This window comes from Tachypleus tridentatus, chromosome 8 (genome assembly GCF_004210375.1).
Source record: "Tachypleus tridentatus isolate NWPU-2018 chromosome 8, ASM421037v1, whole genome shotgun sequence".
In the NCBI taxonomy this organism is placed as follows: Eukaryota; Metazoa; Arthropoda; class Merostomata; order Xiphosura; family Limulidae; genus Tachypleus; species Tachypleus tridentatus.
This window is the reverse complement of record NC_134832.1, coordinates 117,253,627-117,270,519: the sequence shown is the minus strand read 5'-3', so window position 1 is coordinate 117,270,519 and position 16,893 is coordinate 117,253,627. Positions and strand designations below refer to the sequence as shown.

General features: G+C 35.6%; 1 protein-coding gene across 2 annotated transcripts in view; it reads left to right on the top strand.

The window, feature by feature from the left end:
- Positions 1 to 16,893, top strand: part of gny (ALG6 alpha-1,3-glucosyltransferase garnysstan) — a 69,249-nt gene that overhangs the window by 16,540 nt on the left and 35,816 nt on the right. For both annotated transcript variants that reach the window (XM_076451088.1, XM_076451089.1), the window contains exons 3-7: positions 4,420 to 4,509; positions 8,306 to 8,394; positions 10,185 to 10,270; positions 11,113 to 11,177; positions 11,593 to 11,775. In XM_076451088.1, the coding sequence (XP_076307203.1) occupies positions 4,420 to 4,509; positions 8,306 to 8,394; positions 10,185 to 10,270; positions 11,113 to 11,177; positions 11,593 to 11,775 (513 nt within the window). The remainder of the gene's footprint in view (positions 1 to 4,419; positions 4,510 to 8,305; positions 8,395 to 10,184; positions 10,271 to 11,112; positions 11,178 to 11,592; positions 11,776 to 16,893) is intronic.

Genomic DNA, 16,893 nt, shown 5'->3' with positions numbered 1-16,893 from the left:
TTATGAGTGTGAAACAGACCCTCATTGTGTCAATTGTAATGCCTCTCCTCAGTCCTACTTTTGTTCTTGCCCTAAATGGTTGAAAGAAAAAGAGGTGCAGTGTTTCAAACCAAAGAAAAATCTTTTGAACTCCATTGTTTAAAACGTTGATGAATCAACTTCAACACCTATCTCAATCCCTAACATACATTCCAGCAAATCCCAAGATCCATTTCCTTTGGTTCTGGGTACAGGCATTTCCTCTGGTACATCTTCTTCCATCCCAAGATGCAGAATGATCATTCATTCACATCCTCAGTTGTTGGAATCCTCTTCCAACAGCAAAGACCTGCCCAATCAACCCAGGGCAAAATCCAAGGAATTCTATAGACCTCCCTCGAATAAAGACAGTAAACAAAAAAGACGTCATTGTAAACAGAAGGGTTCTCCACCCAGTTTGCCAACACATAAATAAAAATGGCCACCTTGATACAATGGAACTGTTGAGGTATACATTCTAATCTGGATGACATCCAAACACTTATTACTTATTACCATCTTGTATGTCTTGCCTTACAGGAATTATTTCTGAAACCTGCCAATACAACCTGCCAAGTCACCTTTGTACAGATATGACAGGCTGTGGGATGGACAAGTGCATGGAGGGTTGGCACTTTTGGTTGATCAGCATGTTCCCACCCTGTCTTTGCCATTCAATACACCCTTGGAGGCTGTAGTCATACATGATTCTATACTATCACTGTTTGTTCTCTCCACCTGTTGCCTGGAGAGACCTATGACCAATCAGACCTTGATGTTCTCACTAAACAGTTGCTGTCTCCCTTTCTAATCCTGGGAGACTCTGGGAAAGTCCTGATATTGATAGGAGGGGCTGCTCTGTAGAGTATATGGTCTCTATTCACAACCTTTCTCTTTGCAATACTGGTTCTCCTACATATTTTCATGCATCTAGTCAGTCCTTTACTGCTATTATTTCCTCAATTTTTCCCCTTCACTATTCTCCCATTTTTCATGGAGGGTTGACAACAATCTATGAGACAGTGATCATTTTCCTATAATTTTGAGATAAACTGGCCGTGGTTGATGCCACCCAACCCATGTACTGCAGTAGAAGCTGGATCAAGCAAACTGGCCCTCTTTCACAGCTCTCACAGAACTTGGTCCTGCCATTGTCTTTAAACCATCAACAGATGACTGTGTGGCAGCAGTAACTGACTGTATTATATAAGCAGCTGCTCAATGTATTCCTAACACTTTGACACATTTTCCACAATATTGTCATCTGTGGTGGAATTCTGCCTGCCACATGGCATGGAAGGCTCAAAAACGGGACTGGGATACTTGTTTCTTCCTCTACCTTCTTAGCCATTAAGACTTGGGAAAAGCACTCACCTCTTTTCTGTTGAACTGATTGTCTCTATGACTATAATTGTCCCTTTACACTGGTGGAATGCAAACTGGCTCTTCATCGGTCTGGCAGTATATCTAATGATATACACTATGAAATGCTGTGCCATCTATCTCCTGCTTCTCTTGGTATTCTTCTGATTGTTTTTTAACAGGATCTGGCAAGAGAATGTTTTTCCTGATGCCTGGTGCCTGGCTATTGTCCAACCTTTCTCTAAGCCTGGGAAGGATCCCAAGATTCCTTTAAACTACCGTCCAATTGCTTTGATGAGCTGTCTCTGTAAGACCTTAGAGAGGATGGTTAATGCTCCTCTTGTTTGGTGCCTCAAATCAAACAACTTTCTGATGCCCACCCAGTATAGGTTCTGATGACAGCATTCCACCATGGGCCACCTAATTTGACTTGAAAAGTCAATCAGAGAAGCCTTTTTCAAATGACAACATCTTGTATCAGTATTCTTTGACATTGAGAAGGCTTATGACAAAACATGAAGATATGGCATTTTGTGAGACCTCCATATATATCGCTTACATGGCCATTTTCCCATTTTTATTAACTTTTAATGGGCAGGAGATTCCAAGTTCATGTGGGTTTGACACTTTCCCATTCTGTTCAACAGGAACTTGGATTCCTTCAGGTTTGTGTTTTGAGTGTCACACTTTTCAGTATAAAGATTAATGCCATTACTGAACAACTCCCCCTCACTGTTGCAAATGGGCTCTACATTGATGACTTTCACATCTCATGTCAGTTGTGGTGTATGAGGTATATTGAGCAGCAGCTACAGACTGCTCTCAGTTATTCACTGAAGTGGACCACAGCAAACGGCTTTACCTTCTCTCTCTAAAACCGTTTGCATGCACTTTTTCTGCCATCAGGGTATTCACCCGTAACCTGAACTCTGTATCAGTGAAATTGTGCTGCCTGTGATCCCTGAGACAAAGTTCTTGGGGCTTATCTTTGACTGAAAGCTGACTTTTATACCACACATCAAGCAGCTACAGGTACAAGAGCACTGAACATCCACTGTGTCCTCTCTTCCACCACTTGTGGAGTTGATCGATGTTCTTCTCTAAAGTTTTATTGTGCTCTTATTTGATCAAAACTTGACTATAGATCACTAGTCTATGGCTCTGCCAGGACTTTGGCCTTAAAGATTCTGCACCCCATTCATCATCAAGGACTTTGGCTCTGCACTGGGGCTTTCTGCACCTCTCCAGTTCGGAGCTTATACATAGTTTTGTGAACCTTCTTTGCACCTCTGCTGTTTTCAACTCTCTTTACTATATGCTTTGAAACTTCCTTCCTTACCAAAACATCCCATCTGGGGTTGTGTTTTTCTTCCTTGGTGGACCATACCTTTTCAGATTAAACAATATGCTGTTGCACCTTTTGGCCTTCCCTCCAGGTACAATTGGATGAATTGGGTCTGTTCTTGGATAATATTGCTGTATCCACTGGTCATCCCATCCCACCATGGCTTCTTACAGTCTCCGAATGTGACCTGTCTTTAAGTCATCTGAGAAAAGCAGACATTCCCGATTGGAAATACTATCCGTTATTTGCTGAACATCTTTTGAACCATCCTTCTATTTACACAGATGGTTCCAAATCAGGTGACTGTGTGGGCTCTGCTATGGTTTGTTGTGGTTCAGTGGTTGCATGCAGAATCCCTCTACAGTTTCTGTGTTGCTTTTGAACTATGTGGCATTTTCTTGCCTTGGATCAAATAGAAGCTAAGCAATGCTCAAACTGTACTATTTATACTGACTCATTTAGTTTTCTACTGGTCCTGAAATCACTTCACTTTAGTTCACACCCTGTTCTCACCGATATTCAAAACCGACTGGACCATTTCTCTTTAACATCTTCTTCTATCTAGTTTTTCTGGACACAGGGCCATGTTCGTATTCGTGGGAACGAGCTTGCTGACACCACAGCTAAATCTATCTGCTCTGGCAATATCACCATTGTGCCTGTTCCATACATAGACTATGGTCCTGTATTCAAGGCTCGTCTCAATGCCAATAGTGACTTGTAGTGAGCAACATGAAACAAGCTTTTTGAAATGAAACCCTGTATTGGACTTTGGCCATGTTGCTTCTGTAAGGATCGGAAAGAGGAAGTTGTTCTGACTAGACCATGCATTGGTCACAGTTTTTAACTCATTGTTTTCTTTTATCTGGGACTGATGCACCAATGTATTGTCTGTGTAACACTCAGGTCACAATAAGCCACATTTTACTGTCTTGCTATCATTATGACTCTCAATGACAGCACCATTTTAAACAAGTTGTATCCTAAGGTTTATCCACAACATTAGACAGTGTTATTGGTGATGATGACGCTGTCCATCTTGGAAATGTTTTTAGTTTTTTAAAGGCCATTAATTTTTTTAATGCTGTTTAAGTTTTTTTTATTTATACATTAAGCCTTTTTTTAATGTGATTCTCTTTTGAAAATCAAAGTCCATCTAGTTCAATTTGAAATTAGAAAATGGCCATAATGTCAAATAACTTGGAACCAGGACTGGAAAGGCCAACTTCAGGTGACTGATGGTGGTTTTTGAACTTGCCTATTAGTCTTCCTGGCGAGTTATGATAATTATAGTTATGCTACAGAAAGCCCTTTACAACTTGTATTACTGTAGTTTTTCTCTTACCACTGTAGACTAGATGTAAACATTGGTTTTAATGCTTTTTTTTAAATTTTGATTTATTTTACTCTAAGTTACTTTTATGAATTTAACTAAATTTTCTTTTTTTAACTTTTTACCAGATGTTTGGTACAGATAGCCTAGCTGCTTTGTGCCATAAAACACCAAACCAAACAACTGGTCCTAAATAGGTAATTCATGTAAATATGTGTTTTGTAAGTTGAATATTCTTTATTGATGTATTTGCAAATATTGGGTAGTACTAGTATATTAGACATATTTCTCATGTCTTTTCTGAAAGATTTTTAAAAATAGTGTATGTGTATGACTGTTTTATTTTTGAATTGTTTTACAGGTACAAAAACACAACCAGTAATAACCTGTTGTATTGGGGACTTGACTATCCACCACTTACAGCTTATCATAGTTTATTGTGTGGTTATGTGTGAGTAAACGTTTTTGATTTTGGTGCAATTTGTGAGTACATCTTGTATTGTTGTAGGTGGTTTTTTATAGAATTACATTCATAATTTTCTTACCAGTGTATATCAAAGCATAGCTTGTAACTCACATTTTAATGTTATATTAATTTCAAAAAGAAATGTTTAAATAAATCCTCATTCTTTTCTTTATCATGTGATACTTTCTTGCTCCAAATTCCCTGTTTTAGGTTCTTTTGTTTTACTCCTATATGGTAATTTGCATTTTCCATAGATTACACACACAAATATTCTCAAGCATAAAATGTAAATTTCTGATATGGTAGTTATTCTTGTTCTTTATGTGCAAACCATTTGTTTGTGAATGCCACAAGCCTCTTGTCTACCCTGTTGGAATTGGTATATTTTGATATCTCTCATGTAAATCAACATGCATTTTCCCTTAACCAGTTGTAGCATGATGTTTTCACCTGATGTCTGTGACTCCTTCTACACTCCTTTACAAAATCTTCACATCTCAGTTGGAGTGTTTGAGTTGAGATGTATTATTTTATGTGTCTAGTACTTCCAGTCTGACAATTTTGTTTTCTCATGTGAAATGGTTCCTTTTGTTTTATTTTATACCAGTTCATTTTTGTTGCTATATTTCTGCACTCAAGTTTTTTATGCCATGAAGTTCATGTTACTGTTTTGGGGTTGCGAAGTTCATGTTACTGTTTTGGGGTTGCACCAATGACTAGTGCTTCTTTTTCAAACCTGCAATGTGGGCAACGGATCTCTCTACTTTTATATGTCAGGAGACTGAGAGCTATATGGGTAAACCTTTGTTCCCAGACATTGCCCAGGCTCCTCCTAAGTCAGCTGAACTTGTTCATAATGACAAGAACTATGATTGTTTTTTCCCACGTCCCGAGTTTACTCCTCCTTCTCAATTGCTGTCTGAAGAATCGCCTAGGCCTAATTAGGTCCTTTCTGATTTTGTCTCAGGTTTGTGATGTTTTATCCCCTTCCCCTTATCTCTTATTCCCTTTGTCCTTTGTTGTTACATGAACAGGCTTCCCAACCGTGTTTGGTTTTCCTCCCTCCCCTGATATGTGGTTACCTGTAGATCAGTTTTTCTCCCAAGTAACTGTAGATATCAGCATGCAATGTCCCCTGAGGACTTTGATTAGTTCACCCATTCTTAGCATTGGGTAAACTATCTGTTTTAAAATCAGCAGTTGTGAGGTTTATTGTTATCTATTTGGGGAACAGCTCCTGAATCAAATATTAGTTTTACTTATATCCAATATTCCTATCTGCTTCTTATTTTGTCTTTCTTCCATACATCTCTTATTGGAGGCTTTCCACTGAAATCCTAAGGGGTTTTCTGCAGTTACACTAACACTTCTCTACTTTAGTCCATGTTTCATCTTCAGCTCTGAAGTTGCCACAACCCCCATTGTCAACTCTATTAGTGAATACCCTATGGGTTCTGGTCCAGTGGGGGATCAGCTGTTAGAGTTTCTTCCTTGCCACAGATGATTTCAGTTGTTTAGTGTTGCAGCAGAGAAAATAAGAGATAAAGTATAATATTTTATTTAGGATCTTTCACGAGCATTTTAACTCCAGTCAGTATCATCTCACCAGAGATTACTATTGAATGGGTATGATAAAAAGAGATAAAGTATAATATTTTATTTAGGATCTTTCACGAGCATATATCATCTCACCAGAGATTACTATTGAATGGGTATGATAAAAATATTATAACAATAAATTGCATTTTACCATGGATAACCATAAAAATATACATAATTAAAGTTCCAGTTGTGACCACCATACAACAATTTATGGTAAAACTAAGTATAATTACAATAATAACACCAGTATTAAAGTTGCATGTTACCATGGATTACCATAAAATTGCACATTTGAAACAGAACTAGTTAGTGTCCTCATGCCAGAGCTTACCAAGGACCTATGTATAACAGACCTACAATGGTCTTGAAAGCTTTAGATATTCTACAGTAATTCCTGTATGCTGAATCTGAAAATGGTATCCATTTTCCTCCATCATGTAAATATATATATTTTCACAAAAAATTATGCTTACTTTTACATAAGTGAATCATTTTAATTGAAATCCAGTCACATTTGGTTATGCTTGCAGTGTTGACAACCACTCTAGGCCAGTCGTAATACAAGTCATATTGATCGTTTTTGAACTCACAAGAAACTCACCATTAGTATATAAATGGTTAACAGGCTGTAGTATGTGTCATTTCTGGATAATATTTATTTGTGTGTATGCACTTTAACATTATATTTTTCTATTCAATATTACTTATATGTTGCCATGGTAACAAGAGGTTGTGTAAATGACCCTAACATATCCTGTTTGTGGTAAATTTTTGTTGGAACTTAGATTAGGAAATCAAATTTAGATGAATATTTCAAACGGACAATGAGGAAAGTTGAAAATGGAGTGTGGATTACCCTTGATGTTACTGACAAATTTTTAGGAAACAACAAAAACCCAAATTATGAAAATATTGTCACTAACATTCTCAATAAGTTCAGAGACTTGGGTTATAATATAAGTTTGAAATTTCATCCCTTACATTTGCATGTTGATTTTTACCATGAAAATCATGAAGCTGTCAACAAAGAACAAGGGGAAAGGTTTCATTAAAATATTAGTGAAATGGAGAGGAAGGTATCATGAAAGATGGAACATCAGCACAATGGCTGATTACTGCTGGTCATTAGAATGAATTATTCCAGACATAGTATATAAAGGAAAGCCCAAAAATATAGTTTTGAGACTAAAAGACTTGGATTTCACAAGTAAAATCAGGATGAATGAGGATGCATATTCATTTGACATCAGTTTTCTTCCCTTTTCTTCAGTATGTTTATTTTTTTTGTTCATCATGGTAAATGAAATGAGTTGATCTAAGTATTACTTTTGAAATCTGAACAGCTAAATTATAGAAAATTTATTATAAAAATCAAAATTTTTATGATGTTTAAATTGGCAGGTCTATGTAATTAAAATAATAAGTCAGTTGCATTCTACTATAAATTAACATAACTTTTTGCATAGTTTAAAGTAATAGGCTTTCCTTGAAGTGCATTATAAAGTAGTATATGTTCCTCAGTGAAACTGATGTAAGATTATGGATTAGTGCTAAAATTCTGGGTTTGATTCCCTGTGATGAACATACTATACAGCCCATTATGGCTTTATTCCAAAACAAACAAATAAACCAGTAAAGCAATATTTAAAAACAAAGATAATAATACCAGATAAATTAATTTGACTAAAAATTACTGAATTTTGTTCAGTTAGAATAACATCAGTCTGTCTTATCTTACTGAAACATTTTATATAATTAAAATAAAAACAGCAGGCAGATTTATATTAGATAGTCTTATAGTCATGTGTAATTAGGCTAATAAAAACATTCTTGTAGTGTTATCAGGTGTAGCTACAGACACTGTGGTGGGTAGAACAGTTGTAGAGAAATAAAATCAATTATGAATTTCTCTAATTATAAAAACTATTAGTACTACCACTTAGATTTCAGAGTACTTGTGGTATACGTATTTTAAGACATTTTACATTAAAAAACAAATACACACCTCTTCATGTCCTATGTTTTGTTTGCTAAGAAAATGTGAAAATTACTGAATTATTGAAAAAATATTATGGAAAATGTAATGTAGATTTAGTAATATTTTTAAGGTCTATTTCCTATAAAAAAAAAAAAACAAACCTTGAGTAAAGATTATTTTCATAGTTATTCATTTCACCAGGGCACAATGGATCAATAGCTCTTGGACAGAACTTTTTTGGTCAAGAGGACTGGAAACTTATCATCATAAGCTGTTCATGAGAGCTACAGGTAACTTTTTTTGTACCAGTTACCAACTGATCATTTAACTGAGTCCATCTCATGTGAAGCAGGAATCAAGGCTTATATCTAGGGAACTAATTTTTTCTTTTGGTGTTATTATATTTGTTATAAGAACTTGTATAAGTAGGGACTACAACACATTGGCTGTCCATGTAAATAAGTAATTAGAATTACTGTAGATGGAGAAGAAACTTGTGCAATAATTAAAGTAGTCTCAAAATTTAACTACTAAATACAAATCATGTAAGATGGAAATTTTGAAATTCTGTTGTAGGAGAAATTATTTTTAACAAGTAATTAAGTGAGGTTTACCTTAATTATTAGATTTTAGAAAATTGTATAAAAGTTTTAAAACATTTTACAGCACAAAAGCAAATAACACCCTTTCATTTCCATTTTTTGTTAGAAAATTTAACACTATAAATTGAATGTTTTTAAAATATATGTTAAATTAGAACTAAAAATGAACAATTATTCATTCTCATTAAATAGTACTCATCCTAGTTCCTACCCTTCAATTATTGACTTCTTTTATACATTATTACTTAGGCCCATATATTCAGGTTTCCAATTTTTTGAAGTTACAAAAACAAACTATGTAGCCAACAATTGGAAATTATGCATTGTTTATATGGCAGATTTATCAATTATGCAACAATTAACTCAAGTAAAAATAGCAGAAAACACTTCTGACAATGCTAGGCACAGTTCTAATATCAAAAACAATTTAACACTAAAACACAAAATAAATAATGCAATATAAAAATTTTATGAGAAAACAACAAAGATGCTGTTTAAGCATAAAATGTCTTTTGACAGGTCATTAATAAAACTAGTTCAGCAGGCACTACTTGTCAGGTAGCAGAAAGTCTTAAATGAGTCAAAGTTGCATATCAAGTAGCATTGACCTAGACTTCATGTTATTAACTTTTTCTTATTGGCCTCTATAATATACACGAGTTTGTCTACATGTTTGTATATGTTACATATTTACACTATAACTTTTGATACAACATATGTATCTTCCAAAATTTGGTAGACTTTTAATAAAAATTGCACTTTTTGTATACAAAAAGTTAGGGCTCAGCATGGCCAGGTGGGTTAAGGCATTCTACTCATATTTGCTTGAATATGAAAATATAATGTTCTGAATATCAAGGAAATAATGGGTGGAAAGTTATCAGTAAATATGATATTATTTAAATATATATGAAATAACTTTTCAGTGAATATCTTATAAAAAATTAAAGCTTTTGAAAATAAATTTACTGTTAAATATTCAAATTATGATTACACCATGCCAGCTCTAAAAAATAATTTCAAATTAAATGGGAAGCACCGTTTTTAAAGTAAAGTCAAGACTAATAGAATAATTGAAGTGTCATTGAAGCTGTGTTTTAATATTTAAATTTGAAGTCTCAGTACAGATACAGTTCCTTTGACTCTGAAATGGAGAACACAAGCATTCAAATATAACTCAAAATAGTATTTTAAATGCTAAAAACTATACAAGTATTCAAAATATGTACATATTGTCTACTTACATGAACCAGCATAAAAGTGTGTGTTTTCATCTGGGCATTACACAAATCTTATATCAGGAAAATGATTGTGATAATATACTACTGTAGAATTATGAAAAGGTTTTGTTATCAGCTCTGTAGATTTAAGTTTAGCAAGTGTTCAGAAACAATACCAGATATTAGGTATATCTGAATTCTCTTAACTAAACATCAGTTGGTTGATATATGTTTATAGTTGTAGTTGGCTTCTTATAGTTGCTGTTGCAGATATGCTGGTTTACTTTCCACCTGTAATTCTCTACTGGATTTTTTCAAAGCATCCATCCAGACCAAGAGACAAGGTATCCCCTTTTATGTTTTGAGTGATGTTACAGTTGTGGAAACTTGTAAATCATAAAAAGAAAACAAAAGGAGATTTTAGAATATCTTTGTTCTTATGTCTTTCTCTTTTTTCATAGCAAAATTTTAATTGTGGCTACATTGATTTTGTTTTTAAAGTCAGAATGGTGAAGAAATTGTCTTCTGCACTTAAATATGTACAAAGTTTGTACAGATGATATTTTCTAACATTTATCTGGGTAGGTAAGAACCTACAGTACTTAATATGAGAAAGTACATTTCACATTACAAAAAATGTTGATGTTTTCATCAAGTACAATTACTTGATAAAATATTAATAAAGTAAAATATTACTATTTTAGAAATATATTTTTTTTATTTATAACAGTTTTTGTGACTTTAAAGAACAGTTATATAGAGCATGCTAATTTAAAAAAATTACGTTTGTTCAATAATATTAGGTTATAATTTTCAAGTCTTGAAGCATGTAAGATATTTGGGTAACTAGGTTTTAGAATATGAAGGTCCAGTTAAGATGTAATTGTCCTTGATCTTTTAAAGAAAATTCTGTGAACATTACAAGCATTTGTACATATCTACTGTGTAATCTTATTTTAGTTTTTTTATAATTAATTTCTGTATTTGTTGATGAGTAATGTTATGAATAGCCCAGTGTTTGCTCTGCTTCATTTATCTGTGTGTTAGTAGAAACTGTGCTTGAGTGATCTCTGATTTCTGAAACATAATTGAGACAAAGTGGTTTAGTAGCAAAAGAGTGTGAAACATAAAGGCTAGTAATTAACTAATAGATAATTTGTTAATAGGAACAATATTTTATTTTTAGGCTATTTGTGCAACACTAATGTTGTTAGTTCCTGGCCTTATTCTGATTGACCATGGTCACTTTCAGTATCCTTTTTCTCAAAGATCAAATATGGTAGGATTCAAATTACATTAAATTTTAATATCAAAGTTTCTGATGATCATTTTATTCAAATTAAACTGAAATTATTGGTTAGGATTGAAGTCTAAGTTACTTTATCTGGATTATCAAAATTATCAAATATTTCTAGTTTATAATCTCAGTGTTTTAACTTCAGAAACTAAATAATTTACCAAAAATGCAGAATATAACATTCCTGATTTAGAATTAGATATGTGGATTTTATCTATTGTATACTTCCGTAAATTAGTAATGTAATCTAGTCTTGGGTATATATAATATTTAGAACACCAGAAGTTAAGAATTAATTATTCTAGTTCTATTCCTTATAAGCTAATGCATTTTTTTTTTAATGTTTATTTTCTTTGACTTCATATTCAGGTATAACTGTGTTAGCTTAGGGCTGACACTTTGGGCCATTTTATTTTTGACCCAAGGATATGATCTGTTGGGTGCTGCTGCTTTTGTCTTTGCCTTAAATTACAAACATATGGAGCTTTACCATGCTCTTCCTTTTTTTTGTTACCTGCTAGGAACCTGTGTTCAAAAAAAGAGTCTAGAGGGGTGAGTATTTTTTTTATAAAATATAAAAACAATTACGACCACTGCATTTGAAATATTTCATTAAAATTGAGTTCAAAATGGCAGACTTATCTGAAATACAAAAATTCTTTCCTTGAGTTACTTTTACATTGTGAACAAACATATGACTAAGATTCTAAATGTCCTTGATACAGTGCAAGACATAAGTCAATTGACACACAGCTCTCCACTCTCCCATCTTCCACATAATTATTGTGCTTGTCTCAGATCATTGTAAAAGGACTTGCTTTCCCACCATAATCCAGATTTTCTTGTTGATAGTCATGCTGTTAACTTTGCTGTAATGAACGTGGAAATCAATGTTAATTCTGTTGTAAAATTTTCCAACAACATTGAAACTTTTACAACCTATTTGGATGGCTTACTCATGCATTCTGTCTTTACCGTGCAAAGCAATCCCATTTATCTGCCCTGTCCTGGCTGTTAATGCCAATTTGTTTGCTACTGTTCAGTTGTGGATATAACGATCATATGGACACTCATGATCTGGAACAAGATCAAATTTCATTCAGGTTTGTTAGCTAATGATGTCTGCTAGCCCTAATCTTAAAGAAGCTTTGGCTAGTTTAGTTTCTTTTTCTATCAGGTATTTCTGTTTTACATCTTGAACCAATTTCTGTTACATCTGACTGTAGTACTTGAATCCGTATTTCTTCCACTTTTTCCTAGTATTCCATTTGTTGCTGATGCTTGTAGAAACTAGCAAAATATGAACTCTATCATCTCCATTCATATATTTATACATACTAGACATCACCTGTAATGGTAATGGAAGAAATCATTCCATAAAGAATAAAAGGTTAACAATAGACTTTGTATTTCAATTCTAATACTGTCTTTCCAACTCATAATCCCAGGATTGATCTTTGACTGACCTCTAATTTTCTTGTGTGGTATATTTTCTTATTTTGAGACTTTCTTCTTTTGCAAAATTATTAGCAATTCTGGTTTGCCTGATATACTTTTTAAGGATCAGTGTGTTATGTGGTCTTCATTAACTGTTTCTCAAGAGATATTGTTTCTGTGATTCATATGTCCCTTAACAGTTGAGACCATTTTTGCAAGGTAATTGTCTTCCTCTCTTCACTTCAGTTTGTCTCAAAAGATTTTTAAATCTTTCTTACATAGTTTTTTACCTTTGTAGGTTTTGTTTTTTATGAGACCTGGTTTTCCATACACAAGAAGCATGCCAGCAAGCAAGAGTTGGTTAACATTGTTTTTGGTCATCATCCATTTCTAAGACAACCAATGATTAATGTTTATTCTTCAGTTTTACCTTTTTTGTTTACTTCTTCATTAATGCCAACTACATCTATTCACATCTTTCAATCCTTTTGAGTGGTCTAACATAGAAGTGGTTGATGAGAGAGTTCTTATTGATGTTTTTTTTGTTCCATATGGTTCTTTCATCCAGGCTTTTGTGGAGTTTGGATCATTTGATCATCTGTGGAATCTTTGAATTTGAATCTTTGAATATTGAGGCCTTTGAATGACAAATATGAATATACAGAATGATTATCTTTCTATCCCTGTTCATCTGTCATCACATACTTTTCTTCATTTTTGCTACCATTGAAGATGTCTAACCATTTCATTAGTCTATGTCTTTACATTTTTCTGTTGGACAATCAAAGCACTGATGATGATCTATATTACTTAAGTATTGACTCATTTTTGTATGGAAAATTGGTTTATTCTGACCCTTAATTTTACTCAGTATTGTAAAGACACTCATTGACCAGCCAACTAGTTATATCTCTTATGTATCATTTTCACTTCCAAATCCTATGTATTATCAACACAATATTTGAACTTTTTTTGTTTTGGCTCAGCACAGTTGAAAGTGTACTTGAGTCATCTCCTGTGGCTGTTAAAAAGTCTTGTGGTCTTGTGTTCATATTCTTCTGTCTTCCACACCTACTGTCAAAGGTATCCTTTCTGCTTTAGGGACTGTGGCCTCACTTCATTAAGTCGTATCTTTGGAGTTTGCTCACATGAATCACCTTCAGTAAGACCTTGTTTCTCAAAAGCATCTGACTTCAGACCCCTTTCTAAATCTCATTTTCTTCCTTTTATTTTTGATTTTCATCCTTTCCCAGATGCATGAAAGGTTAAGGTGTTGTGTTGAGAGAATTTTTTAAGAAGGAACAACTCACATCAACATCTTAAAACTTTGGATTGTTCAAAGTGCTCATTTTTCTCTATTATTCTGTCCCTCAGTGGCTCCGTAAGACTGAGGGTTTATAACACTAAAGCTCAAATTTTAATATCTGCAGTGGGCATAGCACAGATAGTTTATAGTATAATTTTGTATTTAACAACAAATTCACCAGCATTGTATGTAAATTCACACAGACAACTTATCTTGGTACTTAGATCAACAATCAAGCCAGTACTTATTCTTGTGGTCTAACTTCCCAAAGAAGGTTCTGCTCTTTCAGAGTACCTCCTCTGGGATCTAAACATCCACCAAAGTGTTTGCCATGCGTGGCGACCCGTGAAGGGGAGGAGAGGATCCTCGTAGTTGAGGGGTTTAACCCTAACACACCACTTTGGCCTTGCATTCCTGTAGACGGGCAGTCTTTGGGTGCCCCCCTCCCCTGGGTCAATCAGCTGGTCCACTTGGGCTAGAGTCAACCAAGTACCAGTGTTAGAAGTTCTCAACAGGTGTTGTGGACATTGTGTCTGATGCTAGTGTTTGGGTATAGTGCTCATGAAACCCTGGCATTGCTGCATTGTTCTTGCATGACATTGTAGTGTGTCTCCTCTTGGGGCTCCATGGTGGGTGGGGTCAGTGGGTACTGAAATTTTCCTTTTTTCCTATGGATCCTCCAACAAAAAATTTAAATAAAATAGTGAAAAAACAGTCAGTAGGTAAACGACCACGTCTTGAAGACTGAGCAGCAATCTTCAACATCTGTAACACCTGTACCCCATTTTCTTATATTACATTCTCTTTCAGAAAAAACCTTTAGGGCATATGTCCCCCTTTTATATTCAGAAGAGACTAGAGGGACTTGATGGCTCTCCAAAGTCAGTAAAGAAGCTTCAATCTGGAGACATATTGGTTGAAACATCCACATCCCAACACAGTGAACTCCTCTTGAATTCAAAGGCAATTGGGGATGTACCTATTGAGGTTACCCCTCATGCTACCTTGAATTCATTACGAGAAGTTATTGTTGAGAGGGATTTGAAGAACGTCCCCGAGTCAGAGATTCTTGCTGGTCTCTCCACTCAAGGAGTTTCTGCAGTGAGGCGCATCTCCACTCCTCAAAGACGGAGTTACACTGCCGACAAATATCCTTGTTTGGACATTTACATCACCACGTGCACCTGCCACTATCAAGGCAGGTTATCTAATTTGCAGGGTATGGCCGTACATTCCATACCTTCTTAGATGTTTCCTATGTCAGAGGTTTGGCTACTCAAAGACGTCCTGTCGTGGTTCCCTGACGTGCTTGTTGTGGTGGCAAGGACCACGATGCCTATGAGTGTCACATGGACTCATTTTGTGTCAAGTGCAATGGTTCCCACCCTTCCTACTTTTGTTCTTGCCCAAAATGGTTGGAAGAAAAAAAGAGTTGCAGCGTTTGAAAACGACCCATAACATTAGTTATCCTGAGGCTTGGAAATTGCTGTCCAGCACTCCATCTCGGACATATGCTGCTGCACTTCGTTCCACAACTACAGTGGGAGTGCAGACAGATCTCTCTGTACCTCCAAGAGAATCGTTTTCAAAACAAATGAAAAGCCTTTTGACCTCCATGGTTAAAAAGGTTGATGAATTGACTTCTACCACCATCTCTGTTCCTCCCATACAGTCCAACAAATCTCAAGATCCACATCCTTCGGTTTCAGATACAGGCATTTCTTCTGATACATCTTTTTCTCCAACTCCACGATGCAAAACTATCATTCATTTGCGTCCTCAGTCACTGGAATTCCCTTCCAACAACAAAAACTTGCCTAATTGACCCAGGCAGGATTCATGGAGGTCGATAGACCTCCTCTGAATAAGGACAGTAAGGACAAAAGACATGGTCGTAACAGAAGGGTTCTCCAACCACTTCGCCTACCCGTCATTAAAAATGGCCACCTTGATACAATGGAACTGTCGAGGTTTACATTCTAATCTGGATGATACCAAAACACTGATTGCTTCCTACCATCCTGTATGTCTTTCCTTACAAGAAACATTTCTAAACCCTGCTGATACAGTCACCATTCGGCAGTTTTCTCTGTACAGAAATAACAGGCTGTGTGATGGACGAGTACATGGAGGGGTGGCACTATTGGTTGATCAGCATGTGCCCACCCTGTCTTTGTCACTCAACACACCCTTGGAGGCTGTAGCCATCCATGTGTCCTTGGGTCATACCATCACTGTTTGTTCTCTCTACCTGTCCCCTGGAGAGACATATGATCAATCAGACCTTGATGCTCTCGTTGAACAGTTGCCATCTCCATTTCTAATCCTGGGGGACTTTAATGGACATCATCCCCTCTGGGGAAGTGCTGTTATTGATAGGAGGGGTCGCTCTGTAGAGCGTATGCTCTCTGATTACAATCTTTCTCTTTTCAATGCTGGTTCTTCCACTTATTTTTATGCACCTAGTCAGTCCTTTACCACTATTGATCTCTTGGTTTGCTCCCCTTCATTATTTTCCCATTTTTCATGGAGGGTTGACAATAATCCACTAGGTAGTGATCATTTTTCTATACTTTTGAGAGACTGGCCATGGTCGATGCCACCCTACCCATGTGCCCCAGTGGAAGCTTGATTAGGCAGACTGGTCCACTTTCACTGCTCTCGCAGAACTTGATCCTGCCATCGTGAATCAGCCATCAATAGACGACTGTGTGGCAGTGGTAACTGACTGTATTATACAAGCAGCTGCTCAGTGTATTCCTAAAACCTCAACACGTTTTCCATGATATCCTCGTCCGTGGTGGAATCCTGCTTCCCACTTGGTACGGAAGGCTCAAAAACGGGCCTGGGATACTTTCCGTAGATATCCCACACTTTCGAACTGCATCGCTTTCCAACAGGCCCTTGCACATGCTAGGTGGGTAAGA